Source organism: Gobio gobio (genome assembly GCF_949357685.1).
Source record: "Gobio gobio genome assembly, chromosome: 2".
NCBI classification, from domain to species: Eukaryota; Metazoa; Chordata; class Actinopteri; order Cypriniformes; family Gobionidae; genus Gobio; species Gobio gobio.
The window spans coordinates 70,837,679-70,853,136 of NC_137098.1; the positions used below are offsets into that span (position 1 = coordinate 70,837,679).

General features: G+C 41.5%; 1 protein-coding gene across 3 annotated transcripts in view; it reads left to right on the top strand.

Moving 5' to 3' along the window:
- The window catches only part of LOC307120693 (putative serine/threonine-protein kinase nek3), an 85,524-nt gene extending 73,950 nt beyond the window's left edge, over window positions 1-11,574 (top strand). For 2 of the 3 annotated variants that reach the window (XM_079807830.1, XM_079807831.1), the window contains one exon: window positions 10,287-11,563. In XM_079807830.1, coding sequence (XP_079663956.1) covers window positions 10,287-11,330 — 1,044 coding nt within the window. In that variant the 3' untranslated portion in view covers window positions 11,331-11,563. Of the gene's footprint in view, window positions 1-10,286 lie in introns of all 3 variants that reach the window. The other variant, XM_079807829.1, reaches the window with a different exon arrangement.
- The last annotated feature ends 3,884 nt before the right edge of the window (window positions 11,575-15,458 follow it).

Below are 15,458 nucleotides of genomic sequence, written 5' to 3' on the forward strand. Positions count from 1 at the left end.
GTGAGGCCTACTACTTCATGACAAGTGTTAGATAGGCCTAGTAAGGCCTACTGCCTGATAGCGGGCCCTCAGGGAGGCCCGGCGAGGCCTACTACCTTATGACCAGTCTTCAGGGAGGCCTAGTGCGGCCTACTACCCAGCAACAGCTTAGCAGTTCCTGTGCTAGCTGACACGGTGACTGGCAATCAGGAGCCCTCCTTCAGGGAGGCATGGTGGGGCCTACTACCTGCCAACAGTTCATCACAACCTGCCGAGTGACTGAAGCCCAGGAACGCGTCCTCAAGGGTGCCGAGTCTTCAGGGAGGCCTTGTGCGGCCTACCACCCACCAACAGCTTAGCAACCCATAGTAGCTGGCAGCGACTGGCGAACAGGAGCCCGCCTTCAGGGAGGCCTACTGGGGCCTACCACCCTACAGCAGGCCTGCAGGGACGGCTTCCTGGTGGCTGGAATGAAAAAGTGGCTGCTATAACCTTGGGCTGACAGTAGCTTCTCTGCTGGCTGACAAAAATAAGGGTTATAGTTGGGAAATGTTCTGCTACTTGAAGCCGACATCGTTGGGGAGCAATACATACCGCAAAACACATGGGGCCGCATTTTTGCAAGAGGCCTACCAAGGCTGACTACCTAACCAGGTTGCAGCTAATAAATTGCTAACCTCCCCAAACGTCGGGACTTGCTCGCAAGGAGGCCTGCTGAGGCCTACTACCTGACCTGGAGTCTACTGCCAAGACTGCTCCAACTGGCTACTCACAGCCAGCTGGCCTTAAATCTGTCCCAACCTGGCTGGGTGACCCATCCCAGAGGGCTCAGATTTCTTCTGGAGCCAACTGTATGATGGCACAGTCTTAATGGCAGCGCCTACAAGCACTGGAACCTAATCACATTGTCCATAGCAGGGTACTCAGCAAACCAAACGCCCTGTACCCCCTAAGCGGGGGGAGTACCACATATGCCACCCACCTCATGGAGATCCTAGCTTTAATAGCGGCCTACCATACCGTGCGAGGGCGTCAGCCATGGCAATGCTCTGGCTACAAGGGAGCTCACTACCAAACCTACATAAGCAAAGGTTGCGAAGTGCTGCTCAACCCGAGCCATGGGTGAGGTAGAATGATACAGAGCTAGGAGTGGGGGTACTCAAATCTACCCTGCCTTGTCAGAGGAGTACTGCCACCTGGCCAGGGCATATAAACAGGGCCAGAGCCTGCCAAAAAACTGGCGGCTTTCTAAGAAACTAGCTCTGGAGGGGAGGGTTGAGCTATGCATACAGTCTTTTCGTATTCATACAAAAGATGGCCTTAGCCCTGCCCCACGACCACTGGCTAAGTCGCTATCAATTCCGCACTAGCACCAACCTGCATTACTAGTGAAAAGCCCCAGAACGCAGAGAAGGGGGCGGGCCTTGGCCGGACGACTCTACATAAGAGGAGGCTACGTTAGGGATAATAATAAAAACTACATTCATATATAGAATAGCTACCCGGAGCGCCAGCGCTTTTTAGCGGGCGCCTCCGTAGTCCCTAGAAAGCCTAGGCCAATCTAGATCTATACCCGAGGCCCGAAAGGGCCATTACAATTGCACCAGACAAAAAAGGCACTCGGGTAGAAGTGCCAGTCGTATACTAGATCTGGCTCTAGATCTAACTGTAGTTCTAGCGTAGTCTGATCCTGCATTCTCAAAAAACTTTATACTGAGAGAAGATACAAATCGCCTTACCCTGAGGCGGCTAACAGCTACCATCTTAAAGCTAGGAGAAAATATATGCCTAGCAGAAAAAAACGCTGCATACCCACAGGAATGAGCAGCATTCCCAGAGCTATTTACACATTTAAAAGGACTGGGAGATATAAAAGCTGTTTCACACTTGCCACAGCGCTTAACAGAACGGCTGTTCTAAATATATATTCTTTGCTGGCTCTCACTAGCAATACTAGCTCACCATGGAGCCCAGGCAACTTATGTATAATGTTTTAATCGTTCTAGCCATCCTAACAGGGGAAAAAAATATCCCAACGATCCACAGCGATCCCCAAAGCCCTACAGGCCCTAAAAATATCCCAACGATCCACAGCGATCCCCAAAGCCCTCTACAGGGAGCGTAAGCCATAAAATATAATAATATTTTCCCTTGTATAGGGGACTTACCCGCTCCCCTGCAGCGCACCATGATATCCACCCACAAGCTTTATTCACATTTGTATGCTTAGGTGCACTACTATCATGGGGCTGAAGGGGGGCGCACTCACAAACCGAGCCAGGCAGGCCGTCAGAGTCTGACGTATTTCTTTCTCAGCTCATCACGGGCCCGTCCGGCCTGGTGTAAATTGCACCCGGGGAGAAGAAACTGAGGGAAGGACGGCTCACTTAACCTCAGCGCGCCCTCGGGGGCGGAGACCTAGCCCAGCGTGGTCTCCGGCGCTGGTTACGGGCTTGCGCTCCAACGTCCTTCCGGTTCCTAGTGCGGCCTGACCTGCTGATGTGTATGCTGATGTGTATGCCCTGCCGTTCAGACGCAAGGTGGTCTTAAGCGCCTTAGACGGCAGGGTGGGAGCTCTCAGTGTCGATGGCCTCCTGGATGCGAGATAGTTCGCGAACGTCTCATCAATCGGTGGCATCGATACATACCCAGACTCGGCGGATCCCTCAACATCAGCGAAATTCCCCCGCTGATGCCGAAAGATCCGGGCTGAGTATGGGTTCTTCCATGCCCCCGAGATCTGTTTGTCCCGGGAGGTGTGGGGTTATGACCGGAGAGAAACCGATTGCCGAGACGACTCGCACGTTCGGGCTCTCTCCTAGTGCGCTGCCACAGTAGATGTAGCCCATCGGTAGCGCGCTCCATAACTTCCAACAGCTCCGTATACACGGGGCAGGACGGCTGAGAGGATTCGGCCTCAGCCGACTCATCACCACCCTGCTCAGCCATCCTTTGCTTGAATGGACGACCAACACCTCCAGCCTGGTCAAGAAGGCTCACCAGCGCCTCTTCTTCCTGAGGACACTGAGGAAGAATCAGCTCTCCTTAACTATCCTGGTGAACTTCTATCGCTGCACAATAGAAAGCATCCTGACCAACTGTGTCGCAGTGTGGTATGGGAGCTGCTCTGTTGCGGAGCGCAAGGCACTGCAGCGGGTGGTGAAAACTGCCCAGCGCATCACAGGGACTCCACTACCTGCCATCGAGCACATCCAGAGGAAACGCTGTCTGCATCAAGCTCGCAGCATCCTCAAGGACTCCTCTCACCCAGCCCACAGACTGTTTTCTCTCCTGCCCTCCGGCAGGCGTTTCAGGATCCACCGGACCAGGACCAGCAGACTAAAGAACAGTTTTTTCCCCAGAGCTGTCTCTTTACTGAACTCAAACCACCGTTGATCCACTTCCCTCATAAACTGCAAACTCTCCTACCTCACACCTACATTCACTTTGTTATTTGCACTACCGACTGTTTATTACAGTAACAACTGTTTACTTATGCATTTTGCACCACCATTATCTTAACTGGAATATGCTCATTTGCACTGCCGACTGTATTTACAGTAACCATGTTTACATTTGCATTTTGCACCGTACTTCTAACTGTAATATGCAACCACTTTCCACGGCACTTTTACACTTTCTTTCGGATAGCTCTGTCCATAATTTATTGCACTACCATAATCCACTGCTATATTCCTCATATTAGCCTAACATATTATTGTATACCTCTATCTGTAAAATTCTGTTCAAAGTAATAGCCATCTGTATATTATATTCATAGTACATATTCACCTGTACATTCTGTTTACATTCTGTTTATAGTAATAGCCATCTGTATATTTATATTTATTCACTGTATATATTCATCTGTAAATTCAGTTCTGTTTATAGTAATAACCATCTCTCTACTTATACATATTTATATATATTCAGTACATTTTTATCCCCTGCACTTACGCAACCATTGTATATATCCTGCACTTGCTGCTATTGCACTTCTGGTTAGACCTAAACTGCATTTCGTTGCCTTGTACTTGTACTTGTACTTGTGTAATGACAATAAAGTTGAATCTAATCTAATCTAATCTAATCAGCTGACGAGGAGGAGAAATCCGACTCCTCCCCCGTCAGCTGCCCCTCGCGACCTGGCTGGTCGTCCGTGAGGACTACACTCTCCTCCAGACAAGCCAGTTCCATCTGGGAACCCCAGGATAGTCATCGTCGCACGGCCTCAGCACTGACGGGACCATCCCCAGACGCTGGCCCCTCTTCTCTCGAGAAGAGGGCCAGGCGAGAGCGGAGCGTCCGGATGGGGAAACGCTCACAGTTCGCGCAAGAGGCTCCCTCGAGAAACTCCCGCGTGTGCTCTTCCCCCAAGCAGTACACACAGAGAGTGTGCGTGTCCTCAGGCGTCAGATACCTGGGGCACGGGTCGGCGCACTTCCTAAAGTGACGCTTCTTCTGTGCGCACTTCATCCTCGAACGTGATTCTTTTCGTTGGTTTCAACAGTACAAAAAGTCACTGAAGACGAAGAAGCGGTGTCATGTTGGCAAGGCGCCCTTATATACTTCCTGGTCGCACCATGATGACACCATAGGCTGTCGCCGGTCAATAGGATTGACGTGATTCGATTATGATCCAGACACCTGTCACGCTGGAGGCGTTCCCCGTAGCATCAGCTGACGCAGCGCGAGTTCCCTTTTGAAAGGGAACTTTTTTAACATTCCTGTGGTATGAAGCAGGACAGGCCAAGAGCCTGGGACATTTCACTGCTGTTTGTATTATGCTCGTATGCCGCAGTTTCTTAGGGACTTCAGTATTAATATCCGTGATACTGGCCTTCATTCATAAAAAGATGCCATTACAACAAATATTATAAATATACTGTCTTTAAGTTTTTTACATTCATTTGGAGAGTAACTGTGAAATTATTACAATATAAAAACTCCTATCGCGATTAATTACAGAAAAAAACGTGTGAATAATTAGATTTTTTTTTTAAAGATTGACAGCAATAGTTATAGCGTGACTCTGTGCGTTTGGTCATAGCTTCAGTAAATGATGGACCTTCAATAAAGTGAAATCTTCAAGAGCAAATGAATTAGAATTTTTAATGAAAAGATCCTTGGATGACATAAGACCATAAATTGTGGGGAATATTTGTTATATTACTAAGTTAGAGTTAGCTCTTACAATGGACTGCCAGTGTGTATAAATAATTCAAATACAGCTATGAGATAAAGAAAACAATAAACATTTTACTGCTAATGTGCATCTCACCAGAAATCACGTCTCAATAATAACCGCTTTAGCTAATGTTATAGAGGATAAATGAAATTTGGGGCCGAAATACATTTATTAAAGGGTTAGTTCACCCAAAAATGTAAATTCTGTCATTAATTTCTTACCCTCATATCGTTTGACACCCATAAGACGGAACACAAATGAAGATATTTTAGTTGAAATCAGATGGCTCAGAAAGGCCTCCATTGATAGTAATGACATTTCCTCTCTCAAGACCCATAAAAGCTACTAAAGATGTCGTTACAAAGTCCATCTCACTAAAGTGGTTTCATGCATGAATTATGGAAAACATTATCTAGATTTTTTTAAGATTCTTTTTTTACTTTAATATGATGCTAAAATTGAAATCCATTTTCATTTTTACAAAATTAATTTTTATTTAAAACATATTTAACTGTCCACGTATATGGACACCATGCAACAAAGGTGTAAAATTGGACAAACAGCCACAGATGACAATATGGAACATTGTGTTTTTATTATGTCATGTTATGCTTTGTATATCAGCTGAGTTTTTAAAAACATTAATATTACAATATTACAACGAAAACACATATTGTAGGAACTATAATGGTAGTTACATATATGCAGAAACCTAGTAGCAATATGGACTGGGCTTTGGTGTATAAAAACTAAATTTTAATCTAAATTTTAGTTTATAAAATACTAACATATTCATCATACTTTACTGTACAAACATATATATTTTTTAGCTCAATTGACCTCCTTGTATAACATTTTTTTACAGATATGCCTGGGGCATTAATGATGTAATCAAGCAATGAATATTTGGAATACAAGACAGTAGCCACTGTTATAATATTGCTGTCAATCTACTGACACTGCCCTCAGGTGGTTTGGAGAAAATTACAGAGATAAATGAACCCTAAATGGAGTTAAATTAAAGGGGTCATGAACTGGCTTTTTTATTTTTTTATACTGTTGTCTGAGGTCAACTTATGACGTTTGTGTGGTTTTTACATTCAAAAACTTCATAATCAGTCCTTCCAGAAAAACGCAGCTTTTTTTTTAGATTGTTGCGGGCAAAAATCCTTGATTATGCGGCACGTTTTCTTAAAAAATGCGATGGAAAATGATGAAAAAGAGAAAAGCACTACATCACAGAAAGTGCTGGGAATATTTAAGTTTTATTGATCTTGTTTTCATCTTGTTTTTTTGAAGACCTTAATAAACACATGGCTCAAATTCACAAAACATTGAGTCAAGTTCTGTAGCTTTACAAAAGGAATATGCTACACGACAAGAATAGTTTTGTGTTAAAACCTAAATAACGACTTTTATAGTGATGACCGATTTCAAAAAACAGCATCATGAAGATTCGAAGCGTTATGAATCAGCGAGTCGATTCATGATTCGGATCGCGTGTCAAATCACCAAACTGCTGAAATACGTCTTTGGCGATCCAAACTGCTGAATCGACTCACTGATTCATAACGCTTCGAAGCTTCATGATGCAGTGTTTTGAAATCGGTCAACACCGGGAAACTGCTTTGCCAGGAAACGGTCTTTTGCTGTTATTTTTGTTGGCAGATGGGAATTTGCGTGCTTCATTATGGTTTCACCGATACCAATGGTTTCACCACGAGGTTTGCAGCTTTTCGATGACGTTCACGTCGGGTAATTACGTCACTTCAAAACGTTCACATGGCAATAGGAGGAAATGTGTGTGAAGTAAACAAAAAATTTTCAACTTTCTGCTAATATATATGACCTTTTTGCAACGAAATGTGGGGATTATGAAATCATGCTTGCCCACATATTTTGCACAAGGAAAAAGGCAATTTACGCGACGAAAGTGCGGCGTATTTGAAAAAATGCGGCCCCCGCATAAATATGCGGACTTTGGCTGATTATGCATTAAATCATGCGATCGCATAATCGCGTTTTTCTGGAGGGACTGCATAATGAATAAGTAATAGCCTATTTTCTGCCTTGTTTTTGATCCTCTCTGAGAAACACTCAGATTTGATGGGCGTGCCGCACTGAACACTTGGAAGTAAACGCCCACGGCTAGGATTGGATAAGATTTGCATATTTAATGAGCTTCAGCTACCGTCTGTCCATATGGGTATAGTCTGGGGAAATGCTCAGAGGACTTGCAAATTATCAAACAAACACAATGATTAAATCACACACTCTCGCGGACACACTCACTCGCTCCCGCGGACTCACACACACACACCCACTCACTCACTCATTTGCGCAGACACAAACACACTCGCGCGGACACGCTCACACGGACTCACGGACTCACACACACACACACACACACACACACACACACATTCACTCACTCACTCATTTGCGCGGACACACACACACACACACACACACACAAACACTCACTCACTCGCTCGCTTGCGCGGACACACACACACACACACACACACACACTTACTCACTCACTACGACACTCACTCACTCACTCGCGCGGACACACACACACACACTAACTCACACACACACACACCTACTCACTAGCACGCGCGGGCCAGTGTTATTTTTGACAGCAAATTTTGATTTAGTTTTAGTCATAGTCTTTTAACTAAAATGCCATTTAGTTTTAGTCATATTTTAGTCACCTGAATTGTTTTTAGTTTTAGTCTAGTTTTACTCAACTAAATATCATAAGATTTTAGTCGACTAAATCTACAGTAGATTTAGTCGACTAAAATCTAATCAGTTTAGTTAAATTGTAATACATTAAGAATTTAAGCATTACATAACCGACTGTCACTTGAACTGACATTTTTACATCATTTTGTTTTTGACATTAAAAATACACGAAAGAGCTCAATTCACTTTTTTGTTTGTTTTTTAAAAACATCTATATCGTTTTTATTACTTTGTATTTCTGTTTTAGTTAGTAGGCCATATCATGTTAAGCTAAAGCTTCAAATAAGTGTTTTTTATTTTATTTCAGTTAACATTTATTTAGTAATGACATTTATAACAAGTAATGAAGATTTTTTTAAATGGTTTTAGTGAACTATTCTAACCCTGATACTTTATTGATGTGTCAAATACTGATCTTTCCTCCTGACTATGAATTAAATGGGAATTAAATTAAATACAGTTTATTGTGTAACAAAAAACTAATATATAATGCGTGACTTTTACTGTAGTGATAAACAAGCTCGAAATACACCGGGACTCTTATGTTGAAATGCGCCTTACTATTGCAGTTGCAGGAGCTCATTCAAGTTCAGATGAGGAGATAAAAAATGCATTGTTACAACCGTCTAAAACATATTACTATATAAACATGGTAAAGTAAACATTGTCATTACTCATCAGCATTAGTTCATAAACAATTGCCTGGCATAAATGTGCGCTATTCATTGATTGAGCCGTTCTGGAGCGCTGGATTGGGGATGCGTGAGCCTGTAGAAGCGCAACAGCGCCGTGTTTTCCAGCGGTTAGATCAGCACGTTCAAATCTGTTACACAGGACATCAGTTCTGACTGGATCTCTTCAATAATTGTCCCTCCCTAACATTTTCGTCTCGTTTTTATTTGTTGACGAAAATGACAGTTGATTTTCGTCATAGTTTTTGTCATCCAACATTAGTTTTTATTTAGTTATCGTCTCGTTTTCGTCAGTGAAAAAAAGTCGTTGACGAAAATTATGACAAATTATTCGTCAACGAAATTAACACTGGCGCGGACACACACACATACACACTCACTCGCGTGGATGGACACACACGGACACACACTCGCGTGGACCCACACTCACACACTCACTCGCGTCCCGCGGAGACAGACACACTCGCGCCTGGCCCATAACGTTACAAGTCCGATCACGCGTGAACCAATAACACCTTCTCCAGCCTGTGACAGTGCTAAGGTATGTAATCAATAGATTACAAATGATCTGTAATGTTATGCAAAACTAACACATATAAAAAAAACATGTTTTAGCCTACTCCGATAAGTGTGTGTTCAGAAGGAAGCTTAGCTTATGCAGGGACGATCCTTAGCTCAGGAGTCGGTGGGCGGGGCTACAGAAGCATATTTATCTGTAGAGGCGGCGTCTAGGTCCTGTTACGCAAGAGATCCGCATATTCTGAGATCTCTCGTTTTCTGGGCCTGGGGTCAATAAAAGCTTTTCTTTGACTAACAAGGAAGTTTTCAGCTCTGAAACTTACAGGATATTCTTATATTACCAGGACCTTTTATGTATCAAAACCTCAAGGGAAAGTTGATTTCTTCGTTCATCACCCCTTTAACTGTCGGAGAACAAGGACATGTTGAATAAAGTCGTTATTTCGATTTTTTTTTGTGCACAAAAAATATTCTCGCCGCTTCACAAAATGATTGTAGAACCACTGTAGTGAGATGGACTTTGTAACTACGTCTTTAGTACCTTTTATGGGTCTTGAGAGAGGAAATGTCATTGCTGCCAATGGAGGCCTTTCTGAGCCAATTTCAACGAAAATATCTTCATTTGTGTTCCGAAGATGAACAGAGGTCTTACGGGTGTCGAACAAGTCATTAATGACAGAATTTACATTTTTGGGTGAACTAACCCTTTAAGAATTTCAAAGTAACATGAATTAAAGATATGTACTTTTATGCTGCATGATTGCACAAAATTACACACACACACACACACACACACACACACACACACACACACACACACACACACACACACACACACACACAGCAACTTTAATATGCCCACTTAACGTTTAACTGATTTACTGATCACTATACACATTAATAAAAGTATACAAACAGACTTCATTTTTTTAATTACATTGAACAGATTAAACCTTCATGAAAGCATTTACAGTTGGCTTTTAAAATATGTTTTTAGCATGTTGTCACTGCATTTACACAGTTTGACCAGTAGGTGTCACCAGCATGTGGTGTTTTGCAGTGCTTTGAACATGGAATCAATTTAAAAAGCAGTTGGTTCATTTGATTCAGTGTTCAATAGAATTAAATTTATTTTTCTTTATTTTCCTTCACAGTCAGATACCATAGAGCGTCGCTTTCTACATGTCAACAGCATGAGAGGAAACCCACCTCCCATCTCAGAGAGATACTCAGAGGAACTGAGGGCATTGATCAGACAAATGCTCAGCTGTGACCCTAAAGACAGACCTTCAGCTGATGAGATTCTAGCAAAGCCATTCCTGGAAGAAGCAGTGAAGAGAAACAAGAGAATTCCAGAGGAACTGGAACGAAGGTTAAATGAGTCCATCAACATCTTTGTTGAGGCCTACAACAAGCACTATGGAGACTTTGAGACCTTAGTTAGTCAGTGGGGAGAAACAACAGATTCACTAGAGCAGACACATTACAGTGTCACAGCAGGCAGTCTGGCAGGAGCAGTGATGAGAGCAGCTGGTGAAATCACTGCAGTGACTGGTTTATGTTTGGCACCGTTCACTTCTGGAGCATCTCTGATTGCAACAGGTGTTGGTTATGGAGTCCACCTTGCAGGTGGTGTAACAGGTAATGCCTCCAACATTACCAATTCAGTCAAACAAAAATCATTCAAAGAAAGCCTTCAACAGATTGTGAAGAAATTTAAAATTGTAAGTGTAAAGATTCTCAATCCACTGAATAAAGTGAGAAGGCTACTGGTAAAGGTGTCTAAGTTCCATGACTTTGCCAGTGAGGGTTCAACTTCTGATAATGTCCAGACGGTGCGGGGTGCAAGCAGAAGTGCAGCAGCTTGTGCCGCTGGAATAATAACTCTTGGTATGTTGGCATATGCTGGCAAATGTGCTTTTCATATTGCCGAAATCGTGCGAGCAACAGAAGCAGCAGCAGCAGCAACAGTAGCTGCAGTCTCAGGTGTGTTAAGTGGACTCATAGTTATTGCTGAAACTGCCGTAATAGTGTTGGATTCCAGAGAGATTCATGAGATGAGACAGCAGGGGAAAACAGATGATCCAGAAAAGGTTTCATCCAGTAAACTCAAGGCCATTGCTCAGATGAGAAAAACACACAATGAGCTTCGCAATGTCTTGAAGGAAATTAAAGAAGCAAAAGAGGAACTATCATAATATATATGAATTCTGCAGAATTCAGTTCAAATGTTGTTGATAAATATAATTTATGTCAGGATCGACAAAGATAGCATATGATTAGCATATATTTTGGATTGGCGGTATGGTTCTGTTCTGGGCAGCTTATCATGGATAAGGGCAGGTAGAGCAGAAATAACCCCCCTTAGGGTAAACAGATCAGAGCCATCATAATGTTTTGCATATATCATTAATGATGATATTAAATGTACAAAATCATTTGTAAATGTAGTCTGATTTAAGAGGAGGGTAAATGAGATCTGGAGAAACGTGATAGCTGCTGATAGTATTGAGGAGCTTATATATGTGTGTGCTGTGATACTGAATGAGCTTATATGTGTGTGCTGTGATACTGAATGAGCTTATATGTGTGTGCTGTGATACTGAAGGAGCTTATATATGTGTGTGTGATACTGAAGGAGCTTATATATGTGTGCTGTGATACTGAAGGAGCTTATATATGTGTGCTGTGATACTGAATGAGCTTATATGTGTGTGCTGTGATACTGAAGGAGCTTATATATGTGTGTGTGATACTGAAGGAGCTTATATATATGTGCTGTGATACTGAAGGAGCTTATATATGTGTGCTGTGATACTGAAGGAGCTTATATATGTGTGCTGTGATACTGAAGGAGCTTATATATGTGTGTGTGATACTGAAGGAGTTTATATATGTGTGCTGTGATACTGAAGGAGCTTATATATGTGTGTGTGATACTGAAGGAGCTTATATATGTGTGTGTGATACTGAAGGAGCTTATATGTGTGTGTGTGATACTGAATGAGCTTATATGTGTGTGCTGTGATACTGAAGGAGCTTATATATGTGTGCTGTGATACTGAAGGAGCTTATATGTGTGTGTGATACTGAATGAGCTTATATGTGTGTGCTGTGATACTGAAGGAGCTTATATATGTGTGTGTGTGTGTGTGTGTGATACTGAATGAGCTTATATGTGTGTGTGTGTGTGATACTGAAGGAGCTTATATATGTGTGTGCTGTGATACTGAATGAGCTTATATGTGTGTGTGTGATACTGAAGGAGCTTATATATGTGTGTGCTGTGATACTGAATGAGCTTATATGTGTGTGCTGTGATACTGAATGAGCTTATATATGTGTGCTGTGATACTGAATGAGCTTATATATGTGTGTGTGATACTGAATGAGCTTATATGTGTGTGTGTGTGATACTGAAGGAGCTTATATATGTGTGTGCTGTGATACTGAATGAGCTTATATGTGTGTGTGTGATACTGAAGGAGCTTATATATGTGTGTGCTGTGATACTGAATGAGCTTATATGTGTGTGCTGTGATACTGAATGAGCTTATATATGTGTGCTGTGATACTGAATGAGCTTATATATGTGTGCTATGATACTAAAGGAGTTTATATATGTGTGCTGTGATACTGAATGAGCTTATATATGTGTGCTGTGATACTGAAGGAGCTTATATATGTGTGCTGTGATACTGAATGAGCTTATATATGTGTGCTATGATACTAAAGGAGTTTATATATGTGTGCTGTGATACTGAAGGAGCTTATATATGTGTGCTGTGATACTGAAGGAGCTTATATATGTGTGTGTGATACTGAAGGAGCTTATATATGTGTGTGTGATACTGAAGGAGCTTATATATGTGTGTGTGATACTGAAGGAGCTTATATATGTGTGTGTGATACTGAAGGAGCTTATATATGTGTGTGTGATACTGAAGGAGCTTATATATGTGTGTGTGATACTGAAGGAGCTTATATATGTGTGTGTGATACTGAAGGAGCTTATATATGTGTGTGTGATACTGAAGGAGTTTATATATGTGTGCTGTGATACTGAAGGCGCTTATATATGTGTGCTGTGATACTGAAGGCGCTTATATATGTGTGCTGTGATACTGAAGGAGCTTATATATGTGTGCTGTGATACTGAAGGCGCTTATATATGTGTGCTGTGATACTGAAGGCGCTTATATATGTGTGCTGTGATACTGAAGGAGCTTATATATGTGTGTGTGTGTGTGATACTGAAGGAGCTTATATATGTGTGCTGTGATACTGAAGGAGCTTATATATGTGTGCTGTGATACTGAAGGAGCTTATATATGTGTGCTGTGATACTGAAGGAGCTTATATATGTGTGCTGTGATACTGAAGGAGCTTATATATGTGTGCTGTGATACTGAAGGAGCTTATATATGTGTGCTGTGATACTGAAGGAGCTTATATATGTGTGCTGTGATACTGAAGGAGCTTATATATGTGTGTGTGATACTGAAGGAGCTTATATATGTGTGTGTGATACTGAAGGAGCTTATATATGTGTGCTGTGATACTGAAGGAGCTTATATATGTGTGTGTGATACTGAAGGAGCTTATATATGTGTGCTGTGATACTAAAGGAGTTTATATATGTGTGCTGTGATACTGAATGACCTTATATATGTGTGTGTGATACTGAAGGAGCTTATATATGTGTGTGTGATACTGAATGAGCTTATATATGTGTGCTGTGATACTAAAGGAGTTTATATATGTGTGCTGTGATACTGAATGACCTTATATATGTGTGTGTGATACTGAAGGAGCTTATATATGTGTGTGTGATACTGAAGGAGCTTATATATGTGTGTGTGTGATACTAAAGGAGTTTATATATGTGTGCTGTGATACTGAATGACCTTATATATGTGTGCTGTGATACTGAAGGAGCTTATATATGTGTGTGTGATACTGAAGGAGCTTATATATGTGTGTGTGATACTGAAGGAGCTTATATATGTGTGCTGTGATACTAAAGGAGTTTATATATGTGTGCTGTGATACTGAATGAGCTTATATATGTGTGCTGTGATACTAAAGGAGTTTATATATGTGTGCTGTGATACTGAATGACCTTATATATGTGTTCTGTGATACTGAAGGAGCTTATATATGTGTGCTGTGATACTGAAGGAGCTTATATATGTGTGTGTGTGTGTGATACTGAAGGCGCTTATATATGTGTGCTGTGATACTGAAGGAGCTTATATATGTGTGTGTGTGATACTAAAGGAGTTTATATATGTGTGCTGTGATACTGAAGGAGTTTATATATGTGTGTGTGTGATACTGAAGGCGCTTATATATGTGTGTGTGTGATACTGAAGGCGCTTATATATGTGTGTGTGTGATACTGAAGGCGCTTATATATGTGTGCTGTGATACTGAAGGCGCTTATATATGTGTGTGTGTGATACTGAAGGCGCTTATATATGTGTGCTGTGATACTAAAGGAGTTTATATATGTGTGCTGTGATACTGAATGAGCTTATATATGTGTGCTGTGATACTAAAGGAGTTTATATATGTGTGCTGTGATACTGAAGGAGCTTATATATGTGTGCTGTGATACTGAATGAGTTTATATATGTGTGCTGTGATACTGAATGAGTTTATATATGTGTGCTGTGATACTGAATGAGTTTATATATGTGTGCTGTGATACTAAAGGAGTTTATATATGTGTGCTGTGATACTGAATGAGCTTATATATGTGTGCTGTGATACTAAAGGAGTTTATATATGTGTGCTGTGATACTGAAGGCGCTTATATATGTGTGCTGTGATACTGAAGGAGCTTATATATGTGTGCTGTGATACTGAAGGAGCTTATATATGTGTGCTGTGATACTGAAGGAGCTTATATATGTGTGCTGTGATACTGAAGGAGCTTATATATGTGTGCTGTGATACTGAAGGCGCTTATATATGTGTGCTGTGATACTGAAGGAGCTTATATATGTGTGCTGTGATACTAAAGGAGTTTATATATGTGTGCTGTGATACTGAAGGAGCTTATATATGTGTGCTGTGATACTGAAGGCGCTTATATATGTGTGCTGTGATACTGAAGGAGCTTATATATGTGTGTGTGTGATACTGAAGGAGCTTATATATGTGTGCTGTGATACTAAAGGAGTTTATATATGTGTGCTGTGATACTGAATGACCTTATATATGTGTTCTGTGATACTGAAGGAGCTTATATATGTGTGTGTGATACTGAAGGAGCTTATATATGTGTGTGTGATACTGAAGGAGCTTATATATGTGTGTGT